Source organism: Prionailurus bengalensis, chromosome B1, assembly GCF_016509475.1.
Source record: "Prionailurus bengalensis isolate Pbe53 chromosome B1, Fcat_Pben_1.1_paternal_pri, whole genome shotgun sequence".
Taxonomy (NCBI): Eukaryota; Metazoa; Chordata; class Mammalia; order Carnivora; family Felidae; genus Prionailurus; species Prionailurus bengalensis.
In genome coordinates, this window is record NC_057344.1 from 63,322,579 (window position 1) to 63,338,392 (window position 15,814).

At 40.7% G+C, this 15,814-nt stretch overlaps 1 protein-coding gene across 1 annotated transcript; it reads right to left on the reverse strand.

Annotated features, from left to right (window-relative positions):
• Positions 1–12,187: 12,187 nt before the first annotated feature.
• LOC122474846 (putative tripartite motif-containing protein 75) lies at positions 12,188–13,902 on the reverse strand. Its single transcript, XM_043566121.1, has one exon. The coding sequence runs from the start codon at positions 13,667–13,669 to the stop codon at positions 12,260–12,262; it is 1,410 nt and encodes a 469-aa protein (XP_043422056.1). The 5' UTR covers positions 13,670–13,902; the 3' UTR covers positions 12,188–12,259.
• Positions 13,903–15,814: the final 1,912 nt, after the last annotated feature.

Genomic DNA, 15,814 nt, shown 5'->3' on the forward strand with positions numbered 1-15,814 from the left:
AGCAAGAGTGAAGAGATTGGTTATATCCAAGTTTGGCAGGAGTGTGCACAATGGATAGGTCAATAATGGGCAAATAAGTGGAAAAGCATTCTTAGTGGTAATTTGACCCAGTAATTTTGACTCCCAACAATCTTTCCTACAAAAGTATTCATGTATGAAAATTATATGAGCAAATACACACACACACACACACACACACACACACACACACCCCAACATGAAATCATGTCTCTAATACACTGCTAAGTGAAAAAAAGCATATTGTCCAATATATTTGTATAATGTTTTGATATTCCCCTTAGGTTAAGAATTTGTGCGTGCATGTGTGCGTGTGTGTGAATCAAGACAGAAGTAGGTCCAGAAGGATATAAAACAAACTTAGTAGTTCACACTGTAAAGAGTGAATGGGAGTGGGAGAATGAAAGGTAGAAGAGTTGAAGAAGAAGAATAAAAGTAAAGATTTTTGGCTTTTTATTCTGCTTCTGTACTATTTAAAATGTGTACAGTGACTTATTTTCTAATGAATAAAGAAATGTTCAACATATAGTAAATAAAAAATGTAAGTTACAACTCAGTATATTTAATATAACTGCTTTGTAAGTAATAGTGCATAGCATACATGCAAAGAAAACCTGGTACTTGAAAGTAAAGATGGCGTGGATTGAATATACAAAGTTACTACTGATTCCTCTGCTAAAATGATAGTAAAGAATGTGTTAAGGTGGGCATCTGGATGGCTCAGTCAGTTAAGCATCCGACTCTTGATCTCGGCTCAGGTCATGTTCTCACACTTCATGAGATCAAGCCCATCAGACTCTGAGCTTGGGATTCTGTTTCTGCCTCTCACCTGCTCATTCTCTCTCTCTCAAAATAAATAAACTTTTTTTTTTTTTAAAGAATTTGTGGGGCACCTGGGTGGCTTACTCGGTTAAGCATCTGACTTCAGTTCAGGTCATGATCTTGTGGTTTGTGGGTTCAAGCCCCGCATCCAGCTCTGTGCTGACAGCTCAGAGCCTGGAGCCTGCTTCAGATTCTCTCCCTCTCTCTGCCCCTCCCCCGCTCTTGCTCTGACTCTCTCTCTCTCTTTCTCTCAAAAATAAACATTAAAACAAAAACAACTTTTAATAAAAAATAATTTGTTAAAGCATAAACTCACAATGACAATGTCACAATGACAGAAGAATAGGAAACAAAAGACCTTATTTATTTTTAATGTAAAAAAAATGTTTTTAATGTTTATTTTTGAGAGAGAGAGCACGCGAGCACACACACACATGAGCGGGGTAGGAGCAGAAGGAGAACATAGAGGATCCAAGTGGTCTCTGCGTGACAGCAGAGAGCCAGATGTGGGGCTCAAACTCGCAAACCGTGAGATCATGACCTGAGCCAAAGTCAGATGCTTCACCGGCTGGGTGCCCCGACAACTTCTTAAGATGTAAAGCAGCAAACCCTTCTAGAGTGTTGCCAGTTCTGCTCAAAGTGTGGTTGGTCTCTGGTCTGGTGCTGGCAACTGTAACCAATCCATGAGAAGAGAAGGCTCTTGAGCCAGTATGCAAATCAACTGTCACTAAGGATTAAGATTAGATGACTTTTTTTCATAGCAAGATTTCTGAATAACAGAATCAGTGTGTTGGTTTAAATTCTAGTGTATACTCCTTTCTCCTAGAGGACCGGTTACTATTTGTTAATAGCTCACGGACTGGCACTGATCTTTGTTAATTGTCTTTACTTCTCCGATTCTCTCTTGAACCCACATTTTTGTCAGGCTTTTGCCTCAACTGCTCCACAGAAGCTACTGTAGGCAAGGTCACTAGAGACTTCCGTGATGCTCAGTCAGTACTCACCTCTTACCGTCCTGGATCTCAAGAGCATCTAGGTTCATCATACCCTCCTTGATATACTTGCTTTACTCAGCTTGCAGGTCACCACAATCTTTGGGTTTCTTGTCACCCGACTGGCAATTTCTGCTGTCTCCTTTGCTCTTTCCCTGTTTTCTACACACAGTTTTAACATTTACATACAGGAAAATTCACTGTTGCTATGAAGTTCTATGACTTTTGAAAAATGTACAGATAACATTGACCAATACCACCATAGTAACAGTTTGAAACTCTGTGCAGGTCGAGATGAGGTGGATGTGAGGGATTTTTGCTTTTTTGCTTTTTTGGGTTTTAAAAAAAAATTTTTTTTTAATTTTTTTTTAAACGTTTATTTATTTTTGAGACAGAGAGAGACAGAGCATGAACAGGGGTGGGGCAGAGAGAGAGGGAGACACAGAATCCGAAACGGGCTCCAGGCTCTGAGCTGTCAGCACAGAACCCGACGCGGGGCTCGAACTCACGGACCGTGAGATCATGACCTGAGCCGAAGTCGGACGCCCAACCCACTGAGCCACCCAGGCGCCCCTTTTTAAAAAAAATTTTAAGTAAGCTCTATGCCCAAAGTGAGGCTTGAACTCAGGACCCCAGTCAAGAGTCACTTCCTCTACTGACTGAGCCAGTCAGGCGCCCCTACATGGAGCTGTTTTGCATATGGGACAGATGTAAATCTTTGGGTGCCAGAGAGTGGGCTGTGGCAGACAAGATAATGGCCCCCCCTCCAAAGATGTTCATGTCTTGATTCCAAGAAACTAGAGGTTAATGTAATGGCAAAAGGGACTTTGCAGGTATAATTAAATTTCATGAATTAAGTATCATGAAAGATGGAGAGATTATCTCAAAGTGCTTGGGTTGGCCCAGTGTAACTTAATCACAAGCGTCCTTATAAGGGAAGAAAGAAGGCCGGAGAGGAAGAGTCACTGAAGATGTTGTAAGGGAAGTAGAACTCAGAGCTGCTACACTGCTGGCCCTGACGATGGAGGAGGGACAGCAGCTGGCCTGTGGCCTCAAGAAGTTGGAAAAGGCAAAAAGGAAATACTCCATTTCTTTCCGAGAGCCTCCAGAAGGAATGCAGCCCTCCCAACACCTTGGCTTCAGGACTATTGGCCTCTGAACTGGAAGATCATAAATTTGTGGTAAGCCACACACGTGTGATTAATTTGTTACAGCAACAACCGGAAACTTTTACAAGAGAAATAGTTCTAACAGCCCTTTCCCCCCAAAAATCTACTTCTACATTCCCTTTATAATCAAACCCTCCCCTGACTATTAACCACTGGCAAGGATTGACCTGTTTTCTAGCTCTATAGTTTTGTTTTTTCCAGGTCATATAAATGCAATCATATGGTATGTAACCTGTTAGGTCTGTCTTCTTTCCCTCAGCGTAATACACTTGAGATCCATCCATGTTACAAATATCAATAGTTCACTCCTTTTTAGTGTTGAATTAAGTATCCCATGAACATACCATAGTTTGTCTATTTCTCAGTGCAGACATTTGGGTTGCCCCCGGTTTTGAGCTCCTATGAATAAACCTGTTATAAACATTTGCTTTAAAACGTTTGTGTGAATTTCATTTAAGTGATGTTTGCATTTCATCTGGGTAAACACCTGAGTAGGATTGCTGAGTAACATGGTTTTATAAACCTTTACCTTTATAAGAAATTGCCAAACGATTTTCCCAAATAACTACCATTTTGCATTTCTGCCAGCAACATAGAAAGTTCCAGTTTCTCTGCATACTTACCAGTGCTTGGCATTGTCACTTTTTAAAAATTTCAGCTATTCTAGTAAGTGGGCAGTAGTATCTTACTGTGTTATTTTCGTTTCACCAATGGCTAGGATGTTGAGCATCCTTTCATGTGCTTATTTATCATGTTCGTGTTCTTCGGTAAAAAGTCTGTTCTGATCATTTATCCATTTTTTACTGGGGTGCTTGCTTTCTTAGTGTTGATTTTTATTTCTTTATTTTGAGAGAGAGAGAGCATGCATGGGGGGGGAGGGGCAGAGAGAGAGCATCCTAAGCAGGCTGCACACTGTCAGCACAGATCTCAGTTGTCTCAGGGCTCGACCCAAACTTTCACAAACTGCAAGATCATGACCTGAGAAGTTGGAAACTCAACCAACTCAGCCACCCAGGTGCCCTGCTTAGTGTTGATTTTCAAGAGTGCTTTCTATATTTGTATCTGCCTCTCATGTGAGCCACTTAGGAATTGTCTGGGACTTGGAAGGGGTTTACATCGTCGTTGCATTTCTCAAAGCATTTGCTTTACTTTGCTGGGTTGTTCCCTCAGGCTCAGCTGTTGGGTGGGCCTGGAAATATTCTGAGACAGAATTCCCTTCTCCAGTTCTCTCCTCCTTCCCTTCCCACGTCCTGACTCTCTTTCCCAATGACCTGTGGCCAAACAGATGGAGTTTTCTTGCAAATTCAGCTTCCTGTGCAATTGTGCCATTCTGAACAAACGGGCCTGGACTGCGGACAAAGGAGCAAGAGAGAAAAAACAGACGGATCCTCCACCATCCCTTGCAACTGGGACCCCTTTTCCTGGTTCCCATTGCCTGGGAGTACAGGTCTCCAATTGGGGTCAGGTCTGGTCTCTGGGAGAAAAAAAAACAAGAAAAAGAAATCACATCCCCAGGGGCCTTTTTTCTGGTCCTCTCCTAAGATGGATTGTTCTCTGAGTTTTTGCTGTCTTTGATTCATTATCTCACTCAGCACAAAGCTGGGAGATATAAAAAGGAAACTCTACAGGTTTCTTTTCAAGTTGTGCCTTCCCTCCCCAGTCTGTCTGTCATTATTTACCTTTTGGAGTCCTCAGATAATTGCTTTTCTATTTTGTTGAGGATTTTAGTTGAAATCAGGGGAGAGATACGCTACAGCAGGCATTCTGGTTGGCGTCCAATTTCTTTCCCTGGATATTCAAGGTTGGAGAGCTCAATCGTTCAGTCCCAGGCCCTCTTCTCATCAGTCTGCACACATTCCCTTTCTGATTTCACCCAATGTCATTGCCTGAATTCCCCAAATTTAAATTGCTGGTCTAGCTTTCTCCCGAACTCCAGAACTCCTAGTCCAGTTGCATGATTGTCACTTGGATATCTAATTAACATTTTAAAATTAATATTTTTGAAGCTGAACTCCTGATCTTCCCTACCCCAAACCTGCTCACCTATCTTCCCCCTTTTCAGTAAATGGCAAGACCAGGTGGTCTTGCCTTTGTTCAGGGCAAAAAAAATTCATGTCATCCTCAATGTTTGGGAGACCTGGAGAATCCGCAGTGTGAATGTGCATAAACAAGTTAGTGATAAATAGTATGTAGAACACTAAACTCAAAGGGAGGAAGACTAACGAGTGAAAAAGGAAAAGTGATCAGAGAAAAAAGTGACTAGAGCATTCACTGTCATAACTTAAATACTGAATGTTAACAAAAATGATAATAAATTTAAATGGGAGATTTGGAGGAAAAAAATATTGCACATGTGTGGTTGGGCTGGAGCGGGGGAAGGTTGGTAGAACAATGCCTAAACCTGAAAAAACAAGTAGCAAAAGAGGAGTTAAGAAATATGGAGATAAACACTGAAAGATATTCTGAAGAGCTGAAAGTAGTTATCTCTGAGAAGAGAGGAGTTGGGGAGGTTAGAGAATGTAGTTTCTTATAATTGTGTAGAACTTTTTGACTTTATATGCATGTAGAACTTTTATAAAATAAAACTGGTGGTTGATGCACACCAAACTGTTAGATGATAACAGTGGTTGCTTTTGTGGACTTAGTCTTTAATTTTCTAAATTATATATTCCTATAAAACTTGAATTTTCTTAAGAATCACATATTCATTATATTGTTCTATTTTTAAAAGCATAAAGTATAGAGGTGCCTGGCCAGCTCAGTGGGTAAAGCATGTGACTCCTGATCTCAGGGTTGTAAGTTCAAGTCCCATATTGGGTATAGAGATTATTAATAAATAATGAACTACTGGGACCTCATCAAAATAAAAAGCTTCTGCACAGTGAAGGAAACAATCAGCAAAACTAAAAGGCAACTGACAGAATGGGAGAAGATATTGGCAAACGACATATCAGATAAAGGGTTAGTATCCAAAATCTATAAAGAACTTCTCAAACTCAACACCCAAAAAACAAATAATCCAGTGAAGAAATGGGCAAAAGACACGAATAGACACTTCTCCAAAGAAATCCAGATGGCCAACCGACACATGAAAAAATGCTCAACATCACTCATCATCAGGGGAATACAAATGAAAGCCACAATGAGATATCACCTCACACCTGTCAGAATGGCTCACATTAACACCTCAGGCAACAACAGATGCTGGCGAGGATGTGGAGAAAGAGGATCTCTTTTGCATTATTGGTGGGAATGCAAGCTGGTGAAGCCACTCCGGAAAACAGTATGGAGGTTCCTCAAAAAACTAAAAATAGAACTATCCTATAACCCAGAAATTGCACTACTAGGCATTTATCCAAGGGATACAGGTGTGCTGTTTCAAAGGGACACATGCACCCCAATGTTTATAGCAGCACTATCGACAATAGCCAAAGTATGGAAAGAGCCCCAAATGTCCATCTATGGATGAATGGATAAAGATGTGGTATACACACACACACACACACACACACACACACACACACACACACACACTGGAGTATTACTCAGCAATCAAAAAGAATGAAATCTGGCCATTTGCAACTACATGGATGGAACTAGAGGGTATTATGCTAAGAGAAATTAGTCAGTCACAGAAAGACAAATATATGATTTCACTCATATGAGGACTTTAAGAGACAAAACAGATGAACATAAGGGAAGGGAAACAAAAATAATATAAAAACAGGGAGGGGGACAAAACAGAAGAGACTCATAAATATGGAAAACAAACAGGGTTACTGGAGGGGGTGTGGGAGGGGGGATGGGCTAAATTGGTAAGGGGCATTAAGGAATCTACTGAAACCATTGTTGCACTATATGCTAACTAATTTGGATGTAAATTTAAAAAAATAAAATAAAAAATTAAAATAAATAAACAAAAGGTAATAAAGGAGAAAGTTTTAATAAAAGCATAAGGAATATTAGGGATCTTCAGAGGAACAGAAGATAGATACACATATAGAAGGTATTATATATAGAGAGAAAATATAGATATATAGAAGCCATATATATTATGAGGAATTAGCTTGTGATCATGGTGGCCAAGAAGTCTAGTGATTTGCCATTTATAAACAGAAACCTAAGAAAGCCAGTGGTGTGATTTAGCCTGAATCCTAGGTAGATGAGATGTGGCAGCTCAAGCACAGAAAAATAGGAGTGAAGTCCTCCCTCCTCCTTTATTCTATTGAAGCCCTCAACAGACTGGGTGATGCCCACCCACAAAGCGAAGGGCAGTCTACTTGTATCCACTGATTCAAATGCTAATCTCATCTGGAAACACCCTCAAAGACACACCTGGAAAGGTTTAAACTGGGTACCCCCTGTCCAGTCAAGTTGACATATAAAATTAACCTTAATATAAAGATATAAAAGAACATTGGAGACCATTTTTACAAACTTGATACAGGCATGACTTTCTAAACATGACTTGAAACCAGAACCCACAAAATTTTTAGTATTTTTTGTAGTAATTTATACCAAGAAACCAAATCTAATGAATATGTAGATAAAAATGTAAATATGTAGATTAAAAAGTAGAGCCTGGGGGCGCCTGGGTGGCCCAGTCGGTTAAGCGTCCGACTTCAGCCAGGTCACGATCTCGCGGTCCGGGAGTTCGAGCCCCGCGTCGGGCTCTGGGCTGATGGCTCAGAGCCTGGAGCCTGTTTCCGATTCTTGTCTCCCTCTCTCTCTGCCCCTCCCCTGTTCATGCTCTGTCTCTCTCTGTCCCAAAAATAAATAAACGTTGAAAAAAAATTAAAAAAAAAAAAAAAAAAGTAGAGCCTGTCAGATGGGAAATCCCTAAACCTCTATAATGAATTTAGTAGACCCAAAATCTCATCCCATCCATCCTCTTTACCTTTTTTTTAAGCCAAGGAGTTAACCTCTCTAGGTCAAAGACCAAATATTCCTCTTGTGGTCTGTATTCTATTCTCTTTCCTTCTAAACTTGGAGGTAGTTGTCTCACTTTTTAATCTCAGGACACCTCTACCCTTGTAGGGGAGGGAAAATAATCTTTCTAGATAGTCCCCTTCTCAGCTAGTCCTATGAATTTTGTGACTTTCACCCTGCATTCTTTCTCTAAGTTTTATCTGCTTTCAGTGCTTCAGTTTCTAAGCATTTACTGAGGACTCCTAAATTTAAATCCCCAGCTCAAACCAAAAATCTGAATTTCAGAGTGACATAGCCAATGAGATAGAAATCTGATCGTATTCAGTTTCCTGCTTCAAACCTCTCCATGGCCTCCCATTGTTCTTAAATCCTTAAGTTACCTACAAAGCTCCTTTCTTCCATTCTTGCTGTCCCTAATATATTGGCCTTATTACAAATTAGTTCACATAGGGGTGGCCTGGCTGGTTCAGTTGGAAGAGCATGTATATGACTCTTGATCTCGGGGTTGGGAGTTTGAGCCCCATGTTGACTGTAGACACTGTTTAAATAAATAAACTTAAAAAAAATAAAATACAGGGGCGCCTGGGTGGCGCAGTCGGTTAAGCGTCCGACTTCAGCCAGGTCACGATCTCGCGGTCCCAGAGTTCAAGCCCTGAGTCAGGCTCTGGGCTGATGGCTCAGAGCCTGGAGCCTGTTTCCGATTCTGTGTCTCCCTCTCTCTCTGCCCCTCCCCCATTCATGCTCTGTCTCTCTCTGTCCCAAAAATAAATAAACGTTGAAAAAAAAAATTTAAAATAAAATAAAATAAAATACATAAATATGGAATAATTGATTTAAAAAGTTAGTTCACAGCAGTTCTTTCTGCCCACAGGTCCTGTGTTCTGTCTCTATGCTTGAATAAAATCACCTTTTTGCACCAGAAACAAAAAGGGAGGGGGGGGCGGGGTGCCTTGGTGGCTCAGTCACTTAAGCATCCACCTCCAGATATGGACTCAGGTCATGATCTCAGTTGCTGAGATCCAGCCCTGCAGTGAGCTCTGTGCTAATAGTGCGAAATCTGCTTGGGATTCTCTATCCCTCTCTCTGCCCCTCCCCTGCTTGCGCTCTCTCGCTCTCAAAATAAACTTTAAAAAATATATTTAAAAAAATTAGTGCACACAAAAAGTCCTTAATATATACTGATTTGTGCATGCCAAGAATCAGTACAGGTATACACAAAATGTTAACGCTGTTAATAGAAAGGGTGTGTGGGTATGTGTGTGTGCCTGTATTGTTAAGGGAATAGGGGAAAGGGTCACACCAATAATCTCTATATGGCTATTTTTCTTTTTTTATTAGAGCAACCATGTTGTATTAACAGGGAATTTATCAAAAACAGTTGTCAAAAAAAGTCCAATTGAAAACTAAAGGAAAGTGAAATGTAATCCTGAAGTGTATCATAATTCATATAACGTAACTAGGCAACAGACAATAGAAGAGGCAAAGCATCTTTTGTTATACTATTACAATAAAAAAAACAAAACAAAAACATAAAGCCAATAGAGAGCCCACCTAGTAACTGCTCAAAGGACATCCAATCTGCACTCAATTCTAAGGAAATGGATAGTTAATATTTGTAGTTCAATAACAGCTAGCTTCTCAAAACTCAAGAAATGTGGAACTAGCCAAAATCAATATAAACCTATTTTAGATAAGATAGGAGAGATAAATGTGTTCATTCAACTGTAAACGCACCCATTCAAACTTCAGGTAGAGATGGCAGAGTGAGTCCATGCAGAAACCTTACTTTGGAGCACAAAGACAAAAGGAAACACCCTTGCTAATCTTTATTTATTTTTAAAAATTTATTTAAATTCAAGTGAACTAATGTACAGTATAGTATTGGTTTTAGGAGTAGAACCCAGTGATTCATCACTTATATACACCCAGTGATTCAACACCCAGTGCTCATCCCAACAAGTGCCCTCCTTAATACCCATCACCCATTTAGCCCATCCCCCTAGCCACCACCCTCCGGCAACCCTGTTTGTTCTCTGTATTTAAGAGTCTCTTATGTCCTGCTCTGTGCTGATAGCTCAGAGCCTGGAGCCTGCTTCAGATTCTGTCTCCCTCTCTCTGCCCCTGCCCCACTCATAATCTCTCTCTCTGTCAAAAATAAACATTAAAAAATATTTTTTTTAAGTCTCTTATGGTTTGCCTCCCTCTTCATTTTTATCTTCTTTCCTTTCCCCTGTTCATCTGTTGTTTCTTAAATTCCACATAGGAGTGAAATCATATTTATCTTTCTCTGCTTGACTTATTTTGCTTAGCATAGTTCCATCCATGTTGTTGCAAATGGCCATATTTCATTCTTTTTGATCACCGAGTGGTATTCCATGGTCTATATTGATGGACATTTGGGATCTTTCCATAGTCTATTGTTGGTAACACTGATATAAACATTGGGGTGCATGTGTACCTTCGAATCAGCATTTCTGTATCCTTTGAGTAACTTCTTCACTGAATTATTTGTTTTTTGGGTGTTGAGTTTGATAAGTTCTTCATAGATTTTGGATACTAACCTATCCAATATCATTTGCCATTATCTTCTTCCATTCAGTCAGTTGCCTTTTAGTTTTGTTGTTTCTGTGCGGAAGCTTTCTATCTTGATGAGTATATAAACCGAATGTCCATATACTATCACCAAGATTCCAGAATTATCAGCATTTTGTCACTTAGTTTCATTTATTGCTCTGTGTCCTCCCTGCCCCCCCACCTTTTTTTGGCTGGAGTTCTTTAGTAGAAATCATAAAAACAAAATTGCCCCCTTATATATTTCACTAGTAATTTCTAAGAATAAAGACATTTCCTGAATCATAATTGTATCACATCTAACAAAATAAATAGGTCCCTGATGTCACCTAACACACTATATTCACACTTCCGTCACTGAGTTAGTTTATCTTTCTCAGTTGTTCAACAAATCAGACTCCAAAAAAATGACCCACACGTTGACTGTATCTATTTCCTTCAAAAATATAAAGATTTTTGGTGGAAGAGAAAAACAAAGGGAAATGACATCAATATGAAGATGGAAATAAGAGGCTAAGATATAAAGTTCTATTCAAAATAGGGAAAGATATGAAAGTTAACTTTGGAGCATATGCACATAACTATATAGTCTCACCTTCATGCAAAATAAGTACTATATTTTGCAAATTAAAGTACATCATAGAAAATGAACAGAACCTTGGTCCTTCTGGTGAAGTCAGTGCAGTGTCCAGGGTTAAACATGTACACTTGTTTTCTTTAACAGCCTAGTGCCTTCCACTTAGTATTTGCTTTGAAAATACTGTAACTCCTGGGACATAGGACTTGCTAAATGTTAGCTATACTAGTAAGAAAATGCTGAATAAAAATAGATCTGCCATCACGCCCGAATAGTTTTTACTACTTGGTGATTCATCTTATATTCTCTGACATGGTTTCTAAACTGCAATGTCTGTTACTAATAAGACTTTCCAATTTTCTACAATGCTATGAGTCACCATGCTATAAAATACAATGCATAATAACAAAGAATTTAGGATGAAATGAAAACTATGTAGAGGGTTTCTAAAAAGGCAGATGTGGTGAGTGCTGTCAGTAGCTGGCCCCCTTGGGGTAAAGGAAAAAACGGTCTGCCACTCCCTCTGATGTCTGCCCCATCCCTTTCAATTGTGCCCTTTAGGAAAACTAAGGTTACAGTTTGCTCTGCCTAGTACACATCTTGTACATGACAAGAATAGCACAATGTTTTAATGACACAACTTTGATAGAGCTGAGGCGAAGCTGACCAGTTCTGTTTTGGTCAATCCCTTGCACACTCCATCTGCACTTTCTGACCAACTTAATCCACCCTCACACCCAGAAAACCCCTTCAACATTCCTGGGGAGAGGCATTACTAGCACTGTTTTCTAGAGAATTGTAGAAACAAAGCTTTCTTCTTGGACAAACGAAGAAAAAACTGGGAGATGACGGGGAGCAGGGGTGTGTGGAGGAGGGTTTCACTTTACTGGCATGTTAATTAATACAAGAGCCTACCCATCTTCCAATTCTTTTTTAATGTATATTTATTTTCGAGAGACAGAGCACAAGCGGGAGAGGGGCAGAGAGCGAGAGGGAGACACAATCTAAAACCGGCTCCAGGCTCCGAGCTGTCAGCACAGAGCCCAACACAGGGCTCAAACCCACGAACCATGAGATCATGTCCTGAGCTGAAGTCAGATGCTTAACCACCTGAGCTACCCGAGCGCCCCCACCTTCCATTCTTTAAAACAAAACAACTATTACGATGGTCCAGGGAGTTTTCATTCACAGTCTGTTCCTGTACAGATTCTGAGAGGCTTTGAATCAGGTCCTACATAGAAATAAGGCCTAAGCGGTCTCGTAAAAGTGTCAGTGAAAGTATAGATGTGAGATTTCTCAGTTATGTTATAAAATGAGATCTCACCCAGCTCATAGTCCAAGAAAATGCCGATGCCTCTGGGTTTCACGTCTAACAGTAGCAGTGTTGGAACAGCTCCCACTGCATTATATCGATCCCCCTGCAGCTGAAGCCTCCAGCATCCCTGCCAGGCTGACAGAGATCTCCTGGCCTTTGTGGGAAGCGAGTCTCTGCAAATCCCAACAGCCCATTCAGACTTGTCTCCCACTTCAACCTCCCAGAAATGCCTGCCGGAATAAAAATATGGAAAACCCAGGACGACCGTGTTGGTTGTAAATCTTTTTGGAAAGTAAGGAACGTTTTGTTTTCTCTTTGCAAATCTCACATCTTTTTTATCCTCGGAGACAATCAAGTTAGGGTGTGCCGTCTCAGGGTCTAGGATCACGTCCACTCCAAATTTTTTAATAATTTTCTGCAAAGCAGAGAACTGGGGAGGAAAACTGCAACCTTCTCTTCTTAACTGGATTGCAAAAATTGATGGGCTAATCTCATCCTCAGACTTCTTGTAGAAATGTTTAATCTGTGATAGCAATTCTACCTCAGACAGCACACTGTTCTCTACTACTTTACTCAGCAGACCTTTGAGGGTGGAAATGTAGTTTGAAAATGCAGTTATGTTTGCACTCAGTTTCTGCTGAATGTCCTTCTCTTCATCAGCTAACCTGGAAAGAACTGCTGCTTGATCACGATCTAGAAATTGCTTCAGGCACTCAAATTCAGAGAGTAGTTCCAGCTTTTGGTTTTCCACCTTCTCTTTCAGCTCTAAGGGTTTTTTGCTTTGAATGCTTATTAATTTCTGAATATCAGCCACCTGCTTCTTCAGGGGCTCGATGTAACTGCCGAGCCTTTGCCTGTGGTGAGAGGTGGCCTCCTCCACGGGCCTCACCCAGTGGCCCTGGTGGTCAGGGGGTCGCATGCACGCGGGACACAACACCTGTAGGTCCTCCTCACAGAAGAGGGTCAGGACCCGGTTGTGCTTCTCACACAGATGCCTCTCGTCCCGCCTCTTCCTCTTGCTCCTGCTGATGTGGAGGAGCTTGGCAATGTCAATCACCCTACCCAGCTGGGTGTTGCTCCTCAAGTGCGTCTCTCGACATGAGTGACGGCAGACGGGGCAAGGGAACCTGTCGCTGAGATCAGCCCAGGATTGCTGGATGCAGCAGCGACAGAAGTTGTGCCCACATTCGGTGGTGACGGGGTCTCTCAGGTAGTCCAGACAGATGGGGCAGTTGGCTTCGGCCTGGAGCCCTGCCAGGGCTGACGACACTGCCATTGGGCTATGAATGAGAGACTGGACCGAGGTGGGTTTTCTTCAGGAGCTTGGGCTCCAGTGAGAAGTGGATACACTGTAAAATCTCAGTCCTCACTTTGCTGGCCACTGCTAAAGTCCTGTGAATCTTCAGGCCTTTAATTCCAGCTGCCAAGGAGAGCCCTTCCCACAGCCTGCAACCAGTCACAACTCAACTAGACAACTCCTCTCCAGCCTTTGGAAACAGAGAAAAGAAAGCCAAGCGAAGCAGCTTTCTTAGCCAGGAGAACAATTGTTTCCTCGAATCATGAATTACTTGCAGATGAAGTATAACTTCCTTAAAAAAACAAACAAAAACAACTCTGGGTTTGTTTCAGGTGGTCCTACCCATTACCAAATTCTAGTCAGATTACCCTCTTCTAACCCCAGTCTTTTGTTTCCATGCCTTTATTATGATGCTCTATCTATTCCTACCTACTTGGTACCACAATCCCTACATCTCATCTACCCCCCATTCACCCCAACGTGGGCTGTGGAAAGGGCATGGGCTCTGGGACAGATAGATGTAGCACAGCCAAATTAAGACACCTATCCATGTAACTTGGAGGAATTCATTTTACATCTTGAAGGGGTTCAGCACATGCAACCCGAAAATAGGCCATTAGTAATGTGAATAATTTTGAGGAAGGCATTCGAGCCCCAGCAGGAAAAGCCCTTTACCTCCATCTTAACTGCCTTAAAAAAAGTAATTTCCCCCTTTGTGGAGAGGGCGGGATTTGCAATTATAAAGGAAATTTACATTATAAAGGGGGACTGGGGCAAAAAGAGCTATTACCTGAAAGAACTTTTTCACCTAAGAGACTTACCTGCAGAACATAAGAACCTTTGTTTACCAGACTTTTTTCTACTCACCTTTCTGGGAATTGCCTCCCTCAACCGCAAAGGTTCCAGACTTCTGGCTCTTTCCTGAGCTCTGGATGGCATGGAAGTCTCACTCATCTGGTCTGTCTGGGTCGTCGTTTGAGTCTCATATCTTTGTGAGAGTCCTTTGCATAAATAGGTTATTAAAGTTTTTCCTTATTCATCTCTTCTATCTCAACTTAATTCTTAAACTAGCTATAGAACCTAAAAGGACAGAAGGGAAAATTTTTCCTCCCCTACAATCCCAAACTCTTAGAATTAAGAATAATTATAGTATCACTATAAACTTTTGTCTTATGAGAGTACAGAACTTAAGGAAACCTCCTCAGTTTTGAAGCTTAAAACACAGTTTTTCTGATGGCTCAGAATTCACGTTTCCCATATTTGGTTTGCTTTTCTCATCCTTGCTCCTCTAAGGTACAGGGGAGGAAATATAATTTTCCCTCTATCTTCCTAGGCTCTTGACTGAGCCTCCCCGGTTATAAAAAGGTATATTAACAAGAAAAAAATATATGTTTTATAATATTTATACCTCCGTATACAATGGAGATACCCATGAAAAGTGGAGTAACTCCCCAAAATGGCCCAAGCCACCATTTTAAATACCATCTCCAGCTAAAGACAAAAAGATAGACGCAAGGGAGGGGAGCAGTTTGGGGAGATTATTTGGCAAAGCAGAGTAAACAAGAGTAAGGTTGTTATGCAGATTTGAGTCCCTGCCTTCTTCAAAGATAAGGGTTTCTAGAGATTTAGTCATCCCCCTCTTGCGGATACAGAGTGCAAAGAAACCCTTACAAATGGATATTTCTTTTATGAATGTAAATTACCCTCACAAAAGGGCAACTTCTATTTTCAAACATTATCCACCATTTGCACTCTTTCAAAAATAATCAGCTTGAAATAATCCTTATGCAGAAGAGCTTATTTTGGGGTGGCAAATTCTGCTCCCCTTCAACAGCTCAATGTGCTTCTGGACAGGCTGTTGCGTAGTGAGAGCCAGGAAATAACATCTAGACATACAAATTTATAAAAAGAAGAAAAAAAGGAAAAATATTTTCGGTATTTACTAATTAAATCCTATCTCTGAACAAAGAGTACCTACAAAATAAGTAAAACAAATTTTAAAAACCTGAACTCCCAGTGCAGACAAAGAAGCATAAAAACAAGTTATGGAAAACACAGAAACTTATTAATAACTTAAGAATTACAAACTGAAAAAGAACTTTTCCCCTTTAGCTATGCTTATTG